General features: G+C 40.5%; 1 protein-coding gene across 1 annotated transcript in view; it reads right to left on the bottom strand.

The window, feature by feature from the left end:
* Positions 1 to 17,375: 17,375 nt before the first annotated feature.
* Positions 17,376 to 23,371, bottom strand: part of LOC132208748 (ral guanine nucleotide dissociation stimulator-like 1) — a 51,247-nt gene continuing 45,251 nt past the window's right edge. The window contains exons 18-19 of the mRNA XM_059644122.1: positions 19,913 to 19,972; positions 17,376 to 17,430 (exon numbers count right to left, since the gene is read on the bottom strand). Coding sequence (XP_059500105.1) covers positions 19,964 to 19,972 — 9 coding nt within the window. The 3' untranslated portion in view covers positions 17,376 to 17,430; positions 19,913 to 19,963. The remainder of the gene's footprint in view (positions 17,431 to 19,912; positions 19,973 to 23,371) is intronic.

Raw genomic sequence — 23,371 nt, 5'->3', positions numbered from 1 at the left:
TTTTAGAATTCTATACCACAGTGTGTTACGGAAGCTCAGACATTAAGCACACTCAAGACAAAAATGGAAAGATGTTTGTACACTGATGGCATCAAGGGATAATGGAGCTTTATTGTAGATGATGAAACATGTTCTAATTGAATGACAGAGCAGGCTGAGGGGTCTGACTAGCTCACTCGTGTTCCTACATTCTGTTAGAAACTGAAAAGATGTATTTTCCAGTTCTCAGTCTAGTTGACAGTACCACAATTCCCACAGGACCAATTTGGGATTCTAAAGGTAAACATCAGGAGGTCATCCAGGAAACTAAACTGTTTAGAACATGCTGCAGACTCCTGGACTATTAGTCTTTTTTTCCATGCAGTATATTTCAATAGCAACTAACTGTGGACAGGACAGAGACAAACATCGAGGGCCGAAGGGCCTGTACTGTGCTGTAATGTTCCATGTTCTATGTAAACCATGTGGAGCCTGACTTAGCTGCATTGAATCCTATTTACGTTTCAAGCCTTCATCAGAAAATATGTTGTTTGCTGCTCCAACTGTTTTAGCTATCTCTGCGGAAATGTACAATATGTGCTGCTACAATGCAATCCTCTTCCAAATTACTTTTGGTTTTCAATTCTTCATTCACTACACATAATCACTGTAGGGGCCAAACCAACCCTGTGTGAAGAACTGAATATTCTGCTTGTTGTGAATTGCATATTCCAACAGAAATTTAACAGGGATGAAGAATGGCTGTTTCAATAGTTAAGGGTCTGCTGTTGAAAGACTAATGTTTTCCAACCTGTTTGATCCTACTGGGACAGTATTTTTGTTAATATGTAACAGTTAATCATGTATTTCACAGGCTAACTCAACCTAAATGAAATTAAAGCAAAATACTACAGAAGCAGGAAATCAGAATGTGGGGAAATTGGGGAAAACAGAAAGTGCTGGAAATACTCAGGCAACATCTGTGAAGCGACAAAACTAACATTTCAGCAAACATTTCAGCTAACATTTCCTTCGCCCTGCTTTGGTCCTAGATGCATTTTCCGATAAAACAGCCTCACCACCTCAGAGCTCAGTCACTGCAAAAATAAACATGCAGCTTTCCTTTTTAGAAAAGGGAAAAAGCAATGAGCATCAAACAACATTTTGATAAAAATCTTGTGAGCAAAGCATCATGACCAGGGATTTAGCTAATGCTCTAAACAGAGGTCAGTATGCAGAAGTTATAAGATGCGGAATTCCACCACTAACCTTGAAGAATAATTTCCACTTTATATAAAATATTAAAGTTCTACGGACAGGGAGCCTTGCTGAGCAATTCAGTAATGAGCAGAAACTGGTTGAGTAGCATTATCAAACATATTGTGATCATCTGATTTGATAAATACCACAATTTACGTTAATGAAACTGCCATTTGTGTTCTGAAACTATGCTGATGACTGCCAAGCGTGATGCAGCTGAGATTATATAAATACCCTCATGTTGGAACTATTGAGAAAATCCCCCATATCAGCTGCCATGGGTCACCTTCACAACGTAAGCCATTACCTGGTTTCCCTGCAGAACAGGACACATCACATTTGCCACTGCAGTCAAGTTAAATCTTTTGGTGGGCATGTCTGAGCTCAGATTTTTGCAAACATCTACATCAGGCCATGGGAAACATACATTACTGAAAGCAAGTTTGCTTTTAATATTTTCACTTCAGGATTGCACGAAAATCTACTAGTTCCAATAATGAAACGTAGTAATATAAACATTCAACTTAGAGCATTTATTAGAGTCACAGAGTTATACAGCACAGAAATAGACCCTTCAGTCCAACTTGTCCGTGCCGACCAAGTTTCCCAAACTGTACTAACCTCATTTGCCTTTATCCCCCTCTGAAGCTTTCCTCTTTGGGTAACTGTCCAAATGTCTTATAAATGTAGAAGCAGAATTCAGCTGTAGTTGTCTGTACCACTTCCTCTGGCAGTTCATTCCACATACAATCCACCCTCTGTGTGAAAATATTGCCCCTCAGGTCCCTGCTGCTTCCCTCATGCAAGTAATATGTTTAGACTTTCAGAAAGCATCAGTAAGATTTTATAAAAAGGATTAAATAGGTTAATACTCAAAATTAGACCTCCGGATTGGGGTTAAATATTGGCACATATTGGGAATTTATTAAAGGGCTTAAATTTGACAGCAGGATTAAACAGTTTTGTTAGTGGACAATACGAGGGACTTAAGGGGAGGAAAGAGAGGAGGGGGAATGGTGATTTTGGTTTGGGATAACATTATGGCTGTACTTAGCGAGTACTTAGGGAGGATTTCTGGGAGTTTGCCCAAGGAAATTATTTGGGTTGAACTATGAAATAAGAAAGGGGTGACCATCTTGTTGGGATTGTACAAAAGTCACCCCCAGTCGTCAACGGGAAATTGAGAAGAAAATATCGAAGGAATTCTCAGATATCTGTGAGAATAATAGGTTTCTAATGGTTGGGGATTTTAACTTTCCAAACATAGACTGGGCCTGGCACAGTGTTAAGAGGTGGGATGGGAAGGAATTTATTGCATGTGTGAAAGAAAACTTTCTTATTCAGTATGTGGATGTATGTACAAGAGAAGGAGAAAAACTTGACCTATTGGGAATAAGGCAGGTGAAATGATTGAGGTCACAGTAAGGGAGTACTTTGGGAAAGTGATCATAATTCTATAGTTTTAAAATAGTTCTGGAAAAGGACAGATTGATCAAAAAATTAAATTGGAAAAAGCCCTATCTTGATGGAATTAGGCAGGAACTTTCAAAAGTTATGAAAACAGAAATCGCTGGTAAAGTTCAGCAGGTGTTGCAGCATCTGTTGAGAGAAATCAGAGTTAACGTTTCAGGTCGAGTGACCCTTCCTAGATTCTGAAGGAGTGTCACTCGATCCGAAACGCAAACACTGATTTCTCTCCACAGATTCTGTCAGACTTTTCCAGCAATTTCAGCTTTTGTTTCCAATTTAAGCATCCGCAGTTTCTTCAGGGTTTTTACTTTCAAAATTTGACTGGGAGAGATTATTTGCAGGTAAAGATTGGGAATCAGGACTCCTTTAAAAAATAGTTAAGGAGAGTCCAGAGACAGTTTGTTGACGATAATGTGAAGGGTAGGGCTGGGAGGTGCCAGGAATGCCGGATGAATAGAGAAATTGAGGGTCCGGTTAAGAAAAATGAGCCATATATTGGGTTTGGACAGCTGGGATTGAGTGACTCCCTGAACAAGTATAGGGGCAATAAGTATATATTTAGGAGGGAAACCACGAGTGCAAAAAAGGGACATGGAATGGCTTTGGCAAGTGCAGTTAAAGAGCATCCAAAGAGATTCTATAACAATAATAAGGGCAAAACAGTAACAAGGGAGATAGTAGAGCCCTTTAAAGATCAAAAAGGCCGTCTGTGTGTGAAACCGCAGGAGGTGGGTGAGATACTAAATGAATATTTCACATCAGTATTTCCCCTGGAGAAGGACGTGGAAGCTAGGGAACCTGGGGAAATAAACAGTGATGTCCTGAAAACAGTCCATATTACAGAGGAAGTGCCGGAGGTTTTAAAATGTATAAAGGTGGATAAGTCCCTGGGACCTATCAAGTGTAACCCAGAGCATTGTGGGAAGCTCGGGTAAATTACTGGGCCCTTTGCTGAGGTATTCATATCATCAAAAACCATGTGCGAGTTGCCAGCAGACTGGAGGTTGGCTAACGCAGTGCCATTATTTCAGACAGGTGGTAAGAAAAAGCCAGGGAACTATAGACCGGTGAGCCTGACTCCAGTGGTGGAAGTGGGTACAATGACAGTTAAAAGGAATGCGGATGGGTATATAAATAGGAAGGGTTTGGAGGGATATGGGCCAAATGCTGACAAATCGGACTAGATCAGTTTAGGATATTTGGTTGGCAGGGACAATTGGACCAGACGGTCTGTTTCTGTGCTATAGAGCTCAATGACTCCATGAGTACCAGAGACTCTTAAGTCTCAGAACAAATTCCTCCTCGCCTCAGTCTTAGGCTGAGGAGTAGGACCTGTCAACTCTGGCCATTTCTTTTCTGTTTTGTTTTCCCTATTTTGGCTTCTTTCTTCTCGGTGATGCCCTGAATGTCCAGCCTCAGTGTAGGCCCAGCAAGGTGATCCATTGGCTGACATGCCTTAGCATGGACTTCTGGCCTTGAGGTGATTCCAGAGCAGTCTCCCGGCCTCGAGAGGCTCAAAGTGAAGCCTGGCATGGTCAGGAGTTTAGGCTCAGACTGGAGGCTCGGTGCCAGCGTGAACTGGGTTAAAAGGACTGACATTCTGAACTTCTTACTGATATTTTAAAATTTATTCCTGTGAACTATCACGGTGAATTTCTTGCTTATTGTTCTCCCTTATTACTCTGATCAATAATCCTGAAACTTTTCTTTCTTTATTTTTCTAATTGTCAATCTGACCAAGAATTTGTACTTAAGAATCTTAACCTGGGTACCTCTGTACCTGAAATGGCCCGATCTGTGACATTTGAGTATATGTGACAATAAAGCTACTTCTCAGATTCAATTCTAACGTGGCACCTTTTATTTGGGGACTATACCTTCTGGACATATAGTCTCCCATGAAGGAAACATCCTTTCCACATTTACCCTGTCAGGCCTCTTAAGAATCCTGTACGATTCACTGAAATCACATCCTCATTTTTTAAAAAGTTCCGGACAGTAGAGTCCCAATCTGATTAGCCTTTGCTCATAAGGTCATCCCAACACATTGGAGATCATCTAGTGAACCTTCTTTGAGCTGCCTCCAGTAAAATGATATCTTTTAAATAAGGGAGGAAAAACTGCTGACATAGTCCAAATGTATCCCACCAGCACAACTCCCTCATTTTAAGTGGTTGGAATGTAAGACAAGGGCCAATATTCGATTCGTCTTCGTGTTTATCTGCTGCATCTGTGTGCCAACTTCCTGTGTTTTGTGCACAAGGACCTCAACTGCCTTTATTGCAGATTTCTGCTTTTTTTTCTCCATTTGAATAAAACAACTCTTTTGTTCTTCCTTCCAAAATTAACAACTTTGCATTTTCCCACATTATACTGCATTTGCTTTTTGTCTATTCAGATATCAATATTTCAATGTGAAATGTGTGTACATCTCTCACAACCCACTTTTCTACTTTTTTTTTACATTTTCTGCAAATTCGGCCCAGGTACTTACACTTCATTACCCCAAGTTATTTATATTTGTTGTAAACAGTTGCCGTCCCAGTACTGATCCCTGTGAAACTCCACTGGTCGCAGGTCACCAAGTTGGAAAAGAACCTCTAATCCCTGCTCACTGCTTCCTGGCTGTTAGCCAATTCTCCATCCATGTCAACTTATCACCTCCAACACCATGGTTTTTACTGTAAGGCTTAACCTTTTGTGAGGTACCTTGATGAACGCCTGCTCGAATTCCAAATATAACACATGTACTGGTTCCCCCCTAACTGCTCTGGTTCAGCATTCTTCAAAAAACTAATAGTCAGACATGATTTCTCTTTCATGGAGTCATGATGACTCTGTTTAATTAGATTATTGCTTTCCAAATGCACTGTTATTATTTCCTTAATGATTGATCCCAACACCTTTTCAACATTAAATGTTTGGCCTAAAGTTACCTGCCTTTTGCCTCCCTCTCTTTTTGAATAGGGGTGTCACATTGGCAGTTTTCCAGATACTTCCCCAGAATCCAAAGATGAGGAAAACTACAACAGTACAGCCACTATTCCTGGAGCTAACTCTTTTATCTGTCCCACCAATGCTTGTGCCAGCACGAGTTGCCCCACAGCGCTGATGTGACAGTCACTGCAAACACCATTATTCAACAGTCTTGCACAGAAATTCTTTGAAAGTGCATCAAGACCAATGTGGCCTTTGCACTGAGGCTTGCATTTTACAAATGGCATGGGGTCAGTGATGCAAGTGAGTAGACGGATGTCAGAGGCCATTTTTAATGGAGGCACCTTTCCCACGTATTGCAAACAAACTGTTCCAATCCTGGCAGAGCCATTATTTGTTCAACCAGTTTGTCCATCAGCTGCCCCCCCAATAGAGATTTCCTGTGTGATGCCAAGGTACCTGCCTTGCTCTCTAGGATTATGACTATCAATTGCCCCAGATACATGGTTCGTGGAGGTGAGCTCTCAACACAAATTGCTGATAGGAGGTTATATTTAGTGAAGCAGCACTAATTAGAGATGAAGTATACTCCCTCAGCCTAGAATTTGTCTTCTACTTCAAAAGAATGAAACAAAAGATTGCAATTTAAGTTTTTTAATTTAAAACAAATGTAAGAACATTGAAAACATTTACTGAACACTATTTTTAGAAACAAACTTAGACAAAGAACTCAGATGATTTTCTCTTCTACCTGTGGCTGGTATTGTTGGCATAGCCTCGATGGTGAACCATTTTAATTTTAAAGTGGTTATGTGTAAATGTCTAATTAGTGAATCCTATGTCGAGCACCAAGCGATTTACAGGAGGAGAAGGAAATAAAATACATATGACCTCTCAAAAATCAGGGCGGTGAGCTCTCTAAAGCCCTTCCTCACCAGAGCTCATTGATTCACATTGGGAAGGAGGCTCGAACATTGCCTGTGGAAGAAAGGAATGCCAGAAATGTTAAAGTGCTTGTTGTTCCTGGTGTTAATTTATACATCGTGCAAATGTGAATTTGACAGAGACTCAAATACTGTTAAAAATTCCTGATATTTTGCTACTTTGAATGGATTTTTGTTTTGGATCCATTTGAAAAGTGAATATACATAACCAACGCTGTCCTGCACGTGAGATGTGATTGCATGAAGATGAAAAGGTCAATGAATGAGTTTCAAATTGGCTGTTAACCAATGAGACCCACTTGAAACAATGACAGGTCTGAGTAATGGAACATGAGCAGATAAACTAGGAACAACAAGTGTCTTACAGTATTCATGTCTGAGGTGATCTGGTCCCCTGTACATCTTTTAAATACCTTTTATCCCCAAAATGGTTTGCACTTTACAAATATATATTCTCTTACACACGCACGCACATCTCACAATATAACCATTCAAAATAAATTCATTATAAAGCTGAGCATTAATTAAAGTCTCAAACAAGTGCAATACCACTGGCAATAATAAACAGTGCTGTTATTTCTTGCAGTTGCAGTGAGTTAAAAAACATCAATGGGTTTTTAATGCAGAATTAGTTAAAGCCTCTGGAAACAAAAGGTTGGCTGGAGACTTTAAAGGCCGAGCCAAACAAACCAGCTGAAGTACTCATCATCCCACCTAATGGTCTGGATAAATGGTTAGTTTGTTAGTTTTTTTTTCCCCTGAGATGGCTTGCACTTTACTCTCATATATCCTCTCATACACACACTCCCTCACTCTTACACTCTGACAGTTTCATTCGCAGTCTCACACTTACACACACAATTTCTCACTCAGCCTGTTATAGTCGCTCACACACACACTCAGTCAGTCTGACTCACACTTCACGCAGCCACACTCAGTTTCACTCACAAGTATGGACTCATTCACACACATGGACTGACTCCCTTCCCTCACACTCTCAAACAGTCTCATTCACACTCAGTCTCACACAGTATCACAAGCACAATCTCAAGGGTGGCATGGTGTCTCAGTGTTTAGCACTGCAGCCTCACAGCGCCAGGGACCCGGGTTCGATTCCAGCCTCCGGTGAGTGTCTGTGTGGAGTTTGTACATTCTTCCCGTGTCTGCGTGGGTTTCCTCTGGGTGCTCCGGTTTCCTCCCACAGTCCAAAGATGTGCAGGTGAGGTGGATCGGCCACGCTAAATTGCCCGTAGTGTTTGGGAGTGTGTGGGTTGTAGGGGGATGGGTCTGGGTGGGATGCTTCAAGGGGCAGTGTGGACTTGTGGGGTCAAAGGTCCTGTTTCCACACTGTAGGGAATCCAATCTAATCTCACACGCTCTCACTCATACAGTATCACGCTGACTTTGCAGCTTCAGTCACACGCATACACAGTCTCACTCTGACTTTTTCACTCACACACATGGTCTCAGTCTCACACATACAGTCTCATTCTCACTTCACACAGTCTCACACATGTAATTTGACTCCCTCCCACACAGACACTCACATTGTGTCACATGCACAAACTCAGGCTCAATAACACACATGCCCAATTTTGACTCTCACGCACCAACTCAGTCTCACTCACACAGGCTGTCTCTGACACTCTTAGCCAGTCTCATTTGAGTGCACAGTCTCACCCACACAGAGACTCACTCACACAGAGTCTCACCTGCGCACAGTCTCACTCGCACGCAGTCTCACCCGTACATAGTCTCACACACACAGTCTCACTCATAACGCTGTCTCACTCGCATGCAGTCTCACCCGTACATAGACTCACTCGCACACAGTCTCACCCTCACACGGTCTTACCTGGAGGTTCAAACACACAGTATCACTCTGACTTCCCACGATTTCACTCTCACACACCTTGCCTCTCACACTCACACAGTCTCACTCATACACAATCTCACTCTGAGTTCACAGTCTCAATCACACATGGTCTTGTTCAAACTCACTAAATTACACATGCTCTCTCACTCATACATTCTCACACAATCTTATTCAGTCTGACTAATATTCAGTCTCACACTCAATCATACATTCTCAATTAATCTCACTGTGTCACTCAAACTCTCACTCACAGTCACACTCACATCGGATCACTCGCAGTCTCACTAACACAGTCTCACTCACACACAGTCTCTCTCAGACTCTCTCACACACACATTCTTATTCACACACATGGCCTCACTCTCACAAATGCACGGTCTCATTCACATACAAATTCCTACTCTTTCTCTCTCAGTCTCACTCTGACTCACTCACACACGGGCCCACTCACACACGGGCCCACTCACACACGGGCCCACTCAGACTCTTTCACTCACACACATGTTCTTAGTCACACACATGTTTTCACTCTCACAAATGCATGGTCTCATTCACATACAAATTCCTACTCTCTCTCTCTCAGTCTCACTCTGACTCACTGACACACAGACTCACTCACTCACCCACAGACCCACTCACACACAGTCCCACTCAGACTCTCTCACTCACACATGTTCTTAGTCACACATATGGTCTCACTCTCACAAATGCACGGTTTCATTCACATACAAATCCCTAGTCTCTCTCTCTCTCTCTCAATCTAACTCTGACTCTCTCTCTCACAGTCTCACTCGCACACATGCTCTCACTCACAGTCTCACTCTGACTTCATACAGTCCCACTCTCTCACACCCACTCACACAGAAACTCTCAGTATCACTCACACAGTCTCACACTGACTGTCATTCAGTCTCACTCACACGTACAGTCTTACTCTAACTTCACAGTCTCACTCTTACACACACTCACAGTCTCACTCACACATCGCTTACTCTGACTCTCACTCACACAGTCTCACTCATATGTCCCACTATGACACAATAATTTTATGTTAAATTGTTGTAAAATTGAACATTAAGTAAAAACAGTTAAGGTCTCAAACAAGTGCAATATGACTGGCAGTAATAAACAACTCTATTATTTCTGGTAGTTACCCTTTGTTGAAGGCATGTCAATGGCATTCTGTCCAAATTAGTTTAAACCACTGGAGAAATAAAAATATTGAAGGCAGGAATGGAGTGCTGAAGAGTTTAAAGGCCAAACCAAACACTTCAGTTGAAGTATTCATCATCCTGCCATTGGCTGAACAAATGGCTGGTTTGCTTTTTAACCAAACAACCATTGAGGAACCCAAGCAAATTCAATCACAATTGGTCAACAAGATTGATACGTAAACGATTCTTTTTCTCATCCAACCAATTGATACATGACTGTGATGTTCATAGAAGACCGGTGGCAGGGTTCAATTCTCCAGCATTCCAGAAAAAATAGCTGATGTGCAAGATGTTTGAAAAGGACAAACAAGCACTGGACTCAAAAGTTAATGTTAAGCAATTGTCTGAAGTCAAGTCACTCTCTCCAAATTGTCCAATAATTTAAAGTAGAACACTGCCAAAGTAATTTATTCATATATTGCAGGGTTTTTGGTACTGAGCAGAGATTTTAGATCCAACAGAGTCCCATGAAACATTATGTTCCTTACAGCTAAAACTTGCATAGACATGAAGATCTTCTTTCAGTGAATCTCAGGATGAAGTCATGATTCACTTTCTTGTTCATTGCATAATACAGGATGGCATCGGCCGGAAGTATGAGCACTGAAAAAGCAGAGGGAAAGCACATTATTATTCACACGTGTTTTCATCATATTAATTGTGCACAGGTCCAACTGCTTCCTGGATACGGAAATATCAATGGCTGGGAGGAACAGAACAAATGTACTGCAAGGATTCAGAACGTATTACAAAACACAAGAGAAAATCTTGGAGTTATACCAAATTAGGTAAACTCAATAACTGAAAACCATTATATCTGAGACCCATTCTCAGGATGAGCATTGTTGGTCAAGACTAAAATCCATTTCAAACCTCTCACTGTCCGATGGCACATGCCTTCTTCATGACAGTTTGTACAATTGAGTGGCTTTATTAGGCCACATATGAGGCTGTGAAGAGTCAGCATACAGTAGCCCAGGTAAAGATGTCAGATTTTCCTTACTACAGAACAACGCAAAACCCCAATTGATTCACGAATGACCCAGCAGCTACATGGTCACTTCTGCTGATACCAGCATCAAACACAAAAAGGTGCAGTGTGATCAATGCGAAAACACTGAGAAAAGCTATCCTCTCCTTCAGCATTGTGTTGGAATCATGAAACTAACACCACTGAGGGCACCTAAATCAAACACGAGTTAGTGATCCAGTGAATGGCCATTTTCTGAGGGCTATGATGGATGCAGAATAAATTCCAGCTTTGTCAGTGAGACTTACGTCCAGGGAACTGATTTTTCTTTTCTGTGAAATCTGACAGGGATAGCATGCTGCAAAGGCATTGGGACCTTTCATTTTCATAAGGCATTCTGCTTAACACAGCCTGGATGGCAAGTTTTACACCACAGCAGAATTAAACCCATGAGACCTCGTTTCTACTTTTCACCAGGAAATGGTTGGGGGAGGGTTGCGACAGATTAGCAACTTGACAGCAGTGACCCCAACCATGTTTCTGGTCTCTCAGCCACGGGCCAAAAAGAGGGGAAGAACAGATTAATTTCAGCAACAGGAAACATTTATTTTGGAATAACCAGTTAAAATAAGAATGAACAAAGCAGAACAATGTGCTAACAATGCGAATAATTCAGGATTTAATGCCACACCCAAATCCCGATGTACATCCTTCACTCAATATGGCTTTAGGTAGTTTTACAAAAGGGCTACTGGACTCTAAACACTACCCCTGACTTCTCTCTACATGTGCTGCTACTGCTGCTGTTCTTTTCCAGCAGTTTCTGATTTCCAGCATTTGTGGTTCTTTGTTCTGATTTGGCTTTAGGGCAATCTGATGAAATAATTTGCTTTTATTAGGTGCAGGTATTAGTTGTTTATTGGCTTTACATTCCTCAGAGTTGAATCCTGCTGAACATGCTTGGGTATGTTCAATGATACAAATTTAGATATCTGCAGCTTTTTGGTGAAATCAAAAGAAAATATCAATTCCCTTGCAGTTGTTATGCTGTTCAGAAATAGATTTAACTTAAATTGAAGCAATTTCCACTGCTCACCTTTATTTGATTCAATGATCTGTGCTAGATCAAATTCCTGAGGACGCTCGGGTTCAAATTTGAGCGCGGTCATGGCTTTGTTGACAACTTCAGATACACGATCTTGATTAGTCACCTAATTAAAACAACATTCACTTTTCATTAATGCATTAGACACACACACCAAATGAAATATATAATGCCTCAATTTCCAAAGGGCTTATAAATATTGCTGCTTTCACCCAGAAAACTAATTGGGACATTACACTGTAAGCTGTAAAAGTTACATTAATGAAATAATATCTGGTAGGACAGTTATTGTAAAATCTGCATTCGATGCTCCATAACACAGTTACTGTGAACAGTAAAGGTTGGAATTTGAATGGAAACAGAGCCCAGTGATCAAGTTTACCTATACACACAGTTTGAAACAAGTAACTAATGACGAAATTCATAATTTAAATAATCCACTTCCATCCCCTCCCACCCAAAACCCCCATACCATTTGACATAATGGGAACTGCAGATGCTGGAGAGTCCAAGATAACAAAATGTGGAGCTGGATGAACACAGCAGGCCAAGCAGCATCTCAGGAGCACAAAAGCTGATGTTTCGGGCACAGATCCTTCAACAGAAAAGCTTTGTTTCAAGGCTGAAGAGATTACAAGAGAGTTGCAGTGGGAGAAAGATCCACTGAGGTTTTTCCGGAGAGAGGAGGGTAACTTCTTCAGGTTAGGTATCCCTGGAAGAGGCTTCACAATGAGGTTAAAATTGTATCAGAGATAATGGGAACTGCAGATGCTGGAGAATCCAAGATAACAAAGTGTGGAGCTGGATGAACACAGCAGGTCAAGAAGCATCTTTGGAGCACAAAAGCTGATGTTTCAGGCCTAGACCCTTCATCAGAAAAGGGTCTAGGCCTGAAAGGCCAGACTGTGTGCTCCTGAGATGCTCTGCTGCTTGGCCTGCTGTGTTCATCCAGCTTCCCACTTTGTTACCCCCATACAATTTGCCTGCTTTTAACATTTATTGTCATTACAGCAAATGGCTCAATGTTGTTTGTGAAGTCTGACATTTCCTAATGTTATGCTTATTCATATAAATTATTCATAAAATTGCTTTAACAGTTTGAAACAGTTAGCAATTTGTGATTTGAAGACAGTGCAAATATTTAATCATAATGTGACTGTACAGGAATAATATTTGATAGGCAGGATATTGAGAAGACCAGTTTTTTGGGCAATTGTCTGCTTTTGTTTAATTCTCTGTTATATTTGGAGAATGCTTTTCTCAGCTCAAGTTTGAGCAATGACCTGGAAGATGAAATGCACCAGTAAATTTTCTGTTTCTTCTGGAGAACTGCAATGTTTTCTGGTTGAGTAAACTCACACTTAATTCTACTTTAATTTTGCTATAGTTCATGGCTAAAAAAACTACTTTTGCCACCCAGTCAAAAGCAAAGATCATATTAAATATATTAATGGATAGCAAATCTGAAAAATCCAAAAAATGTAGTGGAATTAAATTCCTGAGCAAGTGGCAGATGTAGACACAATTACAATGTTTAAAAGACATTTGAATAAGTACATAAATAGGAAAGGTTTGGGGGGATATTTTGTTCGGTACGTCTCGACAATTCTATAAGTGGTAGAGTCAAATATTACACAACTAGAGATTAGATGAACTACATTATCTTTCTAAGGAAGGGTCTAGGCCCGAAACGTCAGCCTTCCTGCTCCTCTGATGCTGCTTGGCCTGCTCTGTTCATCCAGCTCGACACCTTGTTATTTTACATTAACTAACATCCCCAAAAGTGATCTTTTTTGAATAACCAATACCTTTTCCACTCTGTATGCTCAGACTTTAAATGATTAATCACTAATTTTAGTGATTCATTGGTGATAAATTGGATTTTCTAAATTATGTTCGAAGAAGTGCCACACAAGTGTGCAAGCAAAATTGAAGCCTGTGGAATGAAATGGGCAGTGGCGGTATAGACTCAAAATTGGGTAAGGATTAGAACATAGAATCATGAAGAACAGTCATTTGCTCAGGCTAACTAAAGTAAATGAGGGAAACTGTTTACTGGTCCTTCTGACACTATGTACCAAGGTCAAAATCTAAGGTCATTGGTGGGGAGAAAAAGCAAAAACAAAAAAGAATCCTGCTTTTTCCAAACCACAATATCCGAATAGGTGGTTAAAGCAGATTAAATAACTTTCTAAAGACAACTGAATAATTACATGGAGCAAAATTTGCAGGGCAGGGCTAAAAAGGGCAATGGTGGTTGTGGTGGGGGAGATGGGTGGCGAATTAGGCTACTTCTCACTGAGATTTAACACAGACACAATAAGTCAAGTTTTTGTTTTGCTTTGTGATAACATTCCACGATTTTCTAGTTGGCCTCTCATGACTGTATTAGTTGGCAACAATTTGTTGCACATTCAGCAGGAGACATTTTCGTCATTTTGGTTGAGAATTTTGTTTTCTGTGTTTCATAGATGTTCAATTTAAACAAGCTGTTTGCCATTTGCTTATCCAAATTCTGCCTCAGATCTTAGGCTGGTTCTGCCCCATCTCCAACTCACTGACAAGCTAACAAATGTTCTCTTCACCAGAGTAAAGAGGCGCTGTTTGTTAACAATATTTAAACACTAGAAGCAATTTCCACACATCACACTGACCTCTGTGGAGGCACAATCAGAGTACGACTGATCCTGTCAAGGAAAATGCATGATCAAACAAAACAACCTATGTGCCTTCTAATTTGGCCAATATTCCTTCGACTTCCCTGAACTAGCCAATAGGCAATTATTCTGTTTTGGATTGCACTCTTGCTATTGGAACGCTTTGCCTGCAACGGTAGTAGATTCACCAACTTTAGGTACATTTAAGTCGTCATTGGACAAGCATATGGACGTACATGGAATAGTGTAGGTTAGATTGGCTTCAGATTGGTATGACAGGTCGGCACAACATCGAAGGCCGAAGGGCCTGTACTGTGCTGTAATGTTCTATGTTCTTCTCCAACTCATTTTTGATGTGCTTTCTTCCATGCACCAGTCTTTTAAATTTCACATGAGCCAAAGCCAGGAAAGAAATATTCAATATCTCTGTTAGTATTACTCGATTGGCTTACAGATGGACCAAAGTGCCTGTGGTCAGCTAACTGAAGATCTGGTACCTCCTTGCTGATTTATTGTACAGTTAATGGTGCGTGTTAATTTGTGATATTTCCTCTTCAATAGTTATCAGCCAGTCCCCAAAATGGGGCAACAGAGCGCTGCACCTTGCCATGTACACTTAAAGGAGAAATGCAAGGAAAATGTGTTCAGGCCTAAAACCTAAACATTGCTACTGCATTACAAAACAGGATCAAAATGATGGTCAAAGCACTCTCATAGAGCAAAAAAGGCTTCAGCAATGTGGAAAATACACACTGAATATGACTGCATCGCAACAAATAATTGGGATAAAAATTCCTCTTGCGATACTGGCAGGGAGCAATGGCAATTATTTGGACCGAGCATGACGAGAGCAACCAGTCCAGGGACTTACCAAAATAGTTTTGAATTCTTGTGCTCTGTCCTCCTCTAATCTGACACGGATGAGGCAGCTTTTCTCATTCTGGCGGTTGTCCCTCCGACGTGTTGCACACCAGCAGCTGCCCAAACCTGCACGCCTACGAGACTTGGCTTTGTCATAATTTGATTTTGCTGATGCACCACTGTTGGATAAGCCTCCAGAGGAGGCAGTATCCACGGATCTTAATGGCTGTGGAATAATTATTTTGTTTAAGAAAACGTTTGTCAATTGTTGCATATTAGATACTTCCCCCTTTCCAGTTATATTTATTATTACACAAAATATGCTGTCCTGCTGCCCACAAAGGTGAAGGCATTGTGCACAGGACAGCTTAATTGTAAGAACATGAAGTTGCACATGAATTCTTGGTCGTTGCTGTCTTGTGAAATATTTAACTTGCAGTTCTTTCCTCTACCAGTAAAGATCACTTCTGAGGAATTATACTCCCGCTTGTGTTTACTAGCTGTTCAGTCAACATCAACAATTCAGTACTTAGCATGCCCATAAATTACTAATTAGTTTCCTTCAGCATAATAACATTGTGGTCATTTCACTTGACCATGTAAACTGGTGCTTCAATTCTAAGTTTGTCAGATAAACCTTTGGGGTTTCAGTTTGCACTCAGTATGTGAACATGCTTACATAAATATTTATTTGCCCACTTCACCCTGCTACGCACAGAAATCTTGAATACAACTATACTGTTTGAAGTTAAAACACATTTATGAATTGCAGGTGACTGCGAATGGGCCAACCAGTGCATTGTGCAGGTCAGAATGTGTGCAGCACAGCACCACTGGCAGAAAGAAAGACAGACAGCAGCAGCAAACCACATACAGCAGAGAACTAAAGAAACCAGAATGAAATCATCCAAGTCACTGCAGCTCTCAGTTTATGATTAACATACAGGGAGTCACAACACTAAACAGGAGAATCCATAAAAAGGAAGAGGGTATTTTGAAACAAAGAAATACCACTCCAAAACACCTAAATGTGACCTAATAATACTTAGCCCAATTCTTAGGGGAATACATTATGAAAATATCCCTGGGACAAGTCCTAGACATATTCTGTAAACAATAACCATAACACAACTTTGATAATCTCCCAAGATACAATGGTCTTCAGCACAGAACGCACTAATCAACAGCTCAAAGCCCAAATATTGAAGAAAAACAAAACGTGCAGTCACGAGGACTCCATGCAGAGAGCTGCATTACTTTGTTGCAATTGCTGGATCAAGACCTATCCAACATACTCTAAATACTGTTTTTGTGGGCAGTGCGCTTCAAGCTGCGACAGATGTACCCCATGCACTAAAATTTACTGTGTAGAAATTAAACATGCTGTGAATAATTAAAGATGAAATATTTTGGCTATTAGTATAAAATCATATAAAATATCTAAGCAAAACAAAGCCAACAGCACAACTCAAAAAAAACAAATTAAATCAGCTCTCACTTCGTGAGCGAATAACACCTTTTCTGGAATCAAATGCTTCAGTAACCAGCACAAAGGTTGAATTTGGCTGGGAATTGCACAGCTGTCTTGCCTTCGTTCTGAAAGCAAGTAACCCAACTTTGGCAAGTGGGACTTGGGACGGAAAATTGCTGGCAGCAGCCAGGTATGAAGATGCTTGGTGGAACGGCATTCACTTTAAGGATTTCAGTCTGGCTGAAACATCAAAATGGCTATTCGGCTAATAGCTCTTAAAAGAAAGGCGAAGGAGATTGGCTAGGCAGCCATCCAGCTCCAGTGGCTGGGACGGTATCACTGAGTACCCTTGTATCCTCTTGACTGCCAAAGTGTAGTCAGGATAATAAGACGGCAGGAAGGCAGAAGAAAGGAAGGAAAGAAAGAAGAAAAAAACTGTCTGGACATTATTAGACAAACCAGAGTCTCCAAGAACAACATATTTTACGTGATGAGTGCCTCACTGTCTCACCTTTTCCGGCGCTTTTTGCGAAGTGCTCGGCTCTTCCATTTCCAAGTGGCTGGAATCTGATAAAATGCTGGCTGCGGTAATGCTGTCGTCTGAATCCTCATTCTGAAGGGATGCTCGCTGCTCAGAGCTTTTAGTTTGAGTGTTGTGTATTTTAACACCTCTCTTTGAAAACAGGCTGCACAAGGGAAAGGGGACACAACAAACATGAAAATGTCATTGCATTCTAGAGAAACTGTTAAAAAAAATTAAACTAGAATGAAGGTATATTGATGATGAGAGTACCAGGAGTTTGATGCGCGCCACATTTGACCTGTGAGAAATTAATAGTGGCACACTCATACCAAGAGCTCGCATTACTAGTATTGAACACCGTTACATTGTCTAATAGTTAGGGAGTATATGAATAGGTTACAATGTTTGCATATTCCAATGGCACAAGAATCTGGGCTTTTTGCAGTGTTTGTTCAACCTGCTATCAACTTCAATCTCATGAAAGGCAAAATGTGGATTTGAATACCCACAGGGTGGAAAATTTCCCCCAACCTGGCCACATGCTAATGTGTATGTAATTTCATCCTGAAAGCTGCAGTTTATTAAAAGTAAAACGTAAAACAAAGTAACACCATTGATAATTGATAGAAAACTGTATACAACACTTTGTAAGGTAGGACAGTGAACTCTGAATTTGGCCTTCAGTATATTGGTACTGCAAACGTTAGGATTTCTATTCAGCAATTTGCATTTATATTGCATAATTAACATCGAAAATTTTCCAAAACTCCCAAAAGAAGTACAGCAGATGCAATGACAAAAAAATTCCTACACTGAAAATCCCGATTGTTGGTATATTAGGCATTAAATAGTGCAGGGAGCAAGAGCAGATGGCTGCTGAAATGTGAGATTGCACACTAATGCTGCAACGTTGATTGCCTGCACTTCGAGAATCACAATTAAGCCACGGAAGCCTAAATCACATCCATGTAACATCCACACTCATGTAAAGAGAAGATATCCTAGGAAGTGAATAAGTGTTTCCCTTCTCTTTCTTGGTTTCTATATAACAATAGTCACATGTCACAGTCCAGATCACTGCAAGGCACAACACAGCAACAAGGCATGGTTTTGCTTCTCTGAAACTCTACACGGGTAGGTGGTGGAAAATCTGACTTTGCTGAGTTCTGGTCAGTCCTTACCTATTGAACAGAAATATAAAATAATATCCCCAACTCAGGAAAATTATCAAAAACAATAACTTTGGAGTCTTTACACATGTATGCACAACAACACAAACACATACTTTCATGTCACCTACATGGAAAGAGATTTGAGTTTTATAGACAATAGACAATAGGTGCTGGAGTAGGCCATTCGGCCCTTCGAGCCAGCACCACCATTCATTATGATCATGGCTGATCATCCACAATCAGTATCCTGTTCCTGCCTTATCCCCATAACCCTTGATTCCACTATCTTTAAGAGCTCTGTTTATCTCTTTCTTGAAAGCATCCAGAGAGTTGGCCTCCACTGCCTTCTGGGGAAGAGCATTCCATATATCCACCACTCTCTGGGTGAAGACATTTTTCCTCAACTCTGTTCTAAATGGCCTTCCCCTCATTTTTAAACTGTGTCGTCTGGTCCTGGACTCACCCATCAGCGGAAACATGCTTCCTGCCTCCACAGTGTCCAATCCCTTAATAATCTTATACGTCTCAATCAGATCCCCTCTCATCCTTCTAAACTCAAGTCTCCAAGTCCAGTCGCTCCAATCTTTCAACATATGATAGTCCCGCCATTCTGGGAATTGACCTTGAGAACCTACGCTGCACTCCCTCAATAGCAAGGATGTCCTTCCTCAAATTGGGAGACCAAAACTGCACACAATACTCCAGATGCAGTCTCACCAGGACCCTGTACAGCTGCAGAAGGACCTCTTTGCTCCTATACTCAATTCCTCTTGTTATGAAGGCCAGCATGCTATTAGCTTTCTTCACTACCTGCTGTACCTGCACGCGTGCTTTCATTGACTGATGTACAAGAACGCCTAGATCTCGTGTGCTTCTCCTTGACCGAACTTGACTCCATTGAGACAGTAATTTTGAGGTGGAGCTTCAAATGTGAGAAGCATGTCTGATAATTTTTCAACAGAAGATATTTCTGCTGCCTGCTGACCCACAAAGTAGAACACAAATCTGATTTTTCACTCAAAATTGTTAAACATTGCTAGTTTTCATTATACAGGCCCACAAATATGCAAATTTAATTCACTGTAACACTTTTTTTGCTTACTTGTCTCTCATAAACAAATTTATTCCGGTGAAATTTAGCCATGGTGCAGAAACTTCTCTGGACAAATGAGAATCGCTAGGCAATACCAAGCTCATCACAGGTCCACATTCTACACTCATGGTCATAGCAAAGAATCTCTATCAATCAGTCTACACGAGACACATGCACGAGGTGAGAATAACAGCACCACTCCTTGCATCATCTCAAATTACTCGAACAGTTACTAAAAATCTCACTCCAATGAAGCAATAATGACCACACATCAAATGTCTCTATTTGTCAAGGAACAGATGTAATTACCTTTCTGTCCATTCATCCCAATAATAAAGGAAATAATGAGATATTTGCGGTGCTTAACATGGGATACTTACCAGCTGAGGCGTTTAAACACACTCTTTTTGGGCTTTGGCGGTTTCTCGAGTTCAGAGGAGCTGCAGGGTGGCAAATAAACATTTTCAGACAAGATTCATTTAAAAAGAATCAGATGCTTTTGTTCAATATTCTTATTATTTATGGCAAAATCAATCATTTACATAGATTTGAAATTGCAGAATGATAATTTTGTTTGCAAAAGGCACGTGTTTTCAGGCAGGAGAACACTGAACATTACTTTGAGTAATGAGCGACAAAAGTTCTCACTGTAGGCACATCGATCTTTTCTGCTTTATGAACAGCAGATCAAGACAATAAGAGTTCTGAAGAAATGTCACCAGACCCGAAGGATAACTCTGCTTTCTTTCCACAGATGCTGCCAGACCTGCTGAATGTTTTCAGCAATTTCTCTTTGTGTTTTTGATTCCCAGCATCTGCGGTTCCTTTGCTTAATTTTTTACCAAGACGATAACCCCCTCAGTCTTTTTGCAGAACACGTGGAATTGAACAAAATGCTCGAACTTCTACAGCAGGTACAGAAAAAATTAACAAGGACTGGGCTTGAAAAAAGTTAACTGGAAAACATGAGAATCAAACTTCCAGTGCCGAAGGTGATACAATAGGTTGTAAAGTTATACAGGAGTTTCTCTGGGCCTCATCCACACTGTCATGTGAATGTACAGACAATGTCAAGCAATGAAAGGTAGTCATGAATCAGTCACTTCAGGTGACTAAAACACCACATGCCACATCTCGGAGGTAGTAAAATGAGGAGTATATCTCTTGACCAGACTTTCTGTTGCTGATATTTTCAGACAAACCGTCCGAAAATCAACCAAACTATCCGAGAGGTCCAAAAGAACTTTAAATATAACTTATGATCCATGCAAAGTGAATTTCGGTAACATTTTGTAATTACTGTTATAAATAAATACCATGTTTGAAGTTGGCCCAATACTGACTGTGCCACTGATGGAACTGACGATAATGCCAGGTGCTTGCTGCACATGGTCATCCATAGCCTGAGGATGGGCTTAATAGTGAGCTTTGATTTTCAAAGCAGGAATGTAAATTGCTACATCAGGTACATTTTAAATAAGAACTTCTGCCCATCAATTTATGAAGAAGCAAACTGTTTTCAAACAATGTAATTATTACAAAGCCTGCTCTGTCAAAACTAAAAAATAGTTTCAGTGATCTATAATCTGGTTCCTTAATCAACTCTGGTCCAGGAATGGCAAAGTGTTTTGTTTTTCAGTTGGAGATTATTTTTGGTTGCATTATTAAAAATATACTGTGGCTATTTCGAGATGAGGGAATGATGTTTTTAGGCAACCACTGAAAGATACTTTAAAATGCTGACCAATTGTGTAGGGTTATTGTTAATTTTATGTTAGTAATAGGATTATGTGTTTGAAAAGAAATTGGAAGGAAAAGAAACATTTCTCAAAACTGGTACAATTTACATCTGGATTTGTAGGTGCACCCACAATAGGAGCTCTTGGACATGTTGCTAAAATTGGTCACTCATCAAGTTTTTTGCATTTTCCTGCAATCATTGGCTTAGTGATAGTATACTCTGCACTATTATATACCAATGAAACGCATTTTGATGCAACACAACAGAATTGATTCATTGAGCAACTGGCTTTATCCTCATCGGTCAGAATTCATTGTCAAAACTTTGAAACCAAGGAAAAGGAAGACAGTAAACAATCTGGCAGCTCACTAGCATTAAACAGCAATTATAACGAGAGAAGATTTCACACACAACCCTTAACTGTTTTACCTGCACACTCCTACAATACCAGTTACGTACTCGCTATCCTCACTTAAGTATTGTTGCATAAAGAACAAGTCTAGAAAATTCTCGTTTGGACGAAGGGTGTAAGATGAGCAAGCAAACTGCAGGGATTTGATACCCAAAATTATTTCATATTCCTGAAAGAACACAAATAAATAATGAGCTGTTAAGGCAAGTTTGAACTGCTATAATTGCTCCTGCTAAATCCTAGTCTGTGGTATTTTGAACAGCATCGATAACTTTATTCAAAGTGCACAGTACATCATGTCACAAAAATATTTCTGCTTTGGAAATAAATGACACAAATGTGACTTTTCAAGGATAAATTTCTGTACAGATTATCCAGGATGGTTTCAGGACACTAATTCCCAAAACAGTGCTTCAAAGATGGATTATTTTAAAAAATGATTCACTTAAGAACCATAAGCTGATTTAGGGTGAAGACAAGAAATGTTATGAAAGATCATTCATCCAAGCAAAAGGAAGTCTGCCAAGTACAAAATAAGTGGCTGATCTATAGTAACTGATACCAAGACAGACGGTGAAAATGTTGAGTTAATTTTTCAAGGTTGCACCACCATGAAATTGAATGGACCATGAGCAGCTCGAAGTTACTGGACTATTTTCTTTCAACCACAGTGGCTTCTTGGTTGAATCTTGTCACAATTTGACATGTAAAAAGGGGCAGACCTTTCTAAGTCAAACTCTGACAACATGTTACTGCCAAGTTGTAAAGTGCCAGCCAGTTTTCAACAGGTCAGTGAAAAGAAACACTTCACTACATCCACATCAGCCACGACAAATGGCGGGCCATTTGACAGATTACATTCCGAGCTGGTGAATTGGAGTCACATAGCGTTGGATGCCTATTTTGCCACCCAGCTGATTTTACATCACATGGCCCAGTTTGGCAAATTCAGCATCAGCTGCTTCTGATCGGAACCTATTCTATTCATAGGGACCTCAAGTTACAGCTCTGTAAGCAAGAATTCATTGTTTGCCATAAGGTCAAATTCCTCTCAAATTCATATTCTCAGGTTGCCTGCTGAATGTTGCAGTACAAGATGAAAATACAATCTGAGTGGGTTATCTCTGGGTACTCTGGTTTCCTCCCAAGGTCCAAAGATGTGCATGTTAGGTGGATTGCCCACGCTAAATTGCCCGTAGTGCCCAGGGATATTTAGCTTCAGTGAGTTAGACATGGGGAATGGGTCTGGGTGGGACCCTCTTCAGAGTGGCCCTATGAACTTGTTGGGCTGCATGGCCTGTTTCCACACTATAGGGATTTGATGATACCCTCAACAGTAGCCATGACAACAGGGATGTTTGAGAATTTGGTATTACCAAATTCAGAAATATGGAGTAAAACATACTGCCCAGTCAGTGAGAATCCAAACAGGTGCACTCCCTCAATTTCTGACATCCCATGACGAAATGATGTCTCTCATCTAAAGGAAAATACTAATATGGAGAGATTGTTTATCCAGTGTCTTCAATAATGAAATAGCTTCCATGACACTGAGATTAATTGAACAACATCTTCACTCACATAACGCCTAGCATATCCTGTGCGTGGCTGTGACTGTTCAAAGGTAAATTGTAGCACATTAGCAGCGCAAAAGCAGGCTATTTGACTGAACTGCTCCATGCTGAT

The sequence above is a fragment of the Stegostoma tigrinum genome, unplaced genomic scaffold (genome assembly GCF_030684315.1).
Source record: "Stegostoma tigrinum isolate sSteTig4 unplaced genomic scaffold, sSteTig4.hap1 scaffold_53, whole genome shotgun sequence".
NCBI classification, from domain to species: domain Eukaryota; kingdom Metazoa; phylum Chordata; class Chondrichthyes; order Orectolobiformes; family Stegostomatidae; genus Stegostoma; species Stegostoma tigrinum.
The sequence above is the reverse complement of the archived record's forward strand: the minus strand, read 5'-3'. Positions and strand labels throughout refer to the sequence as shown.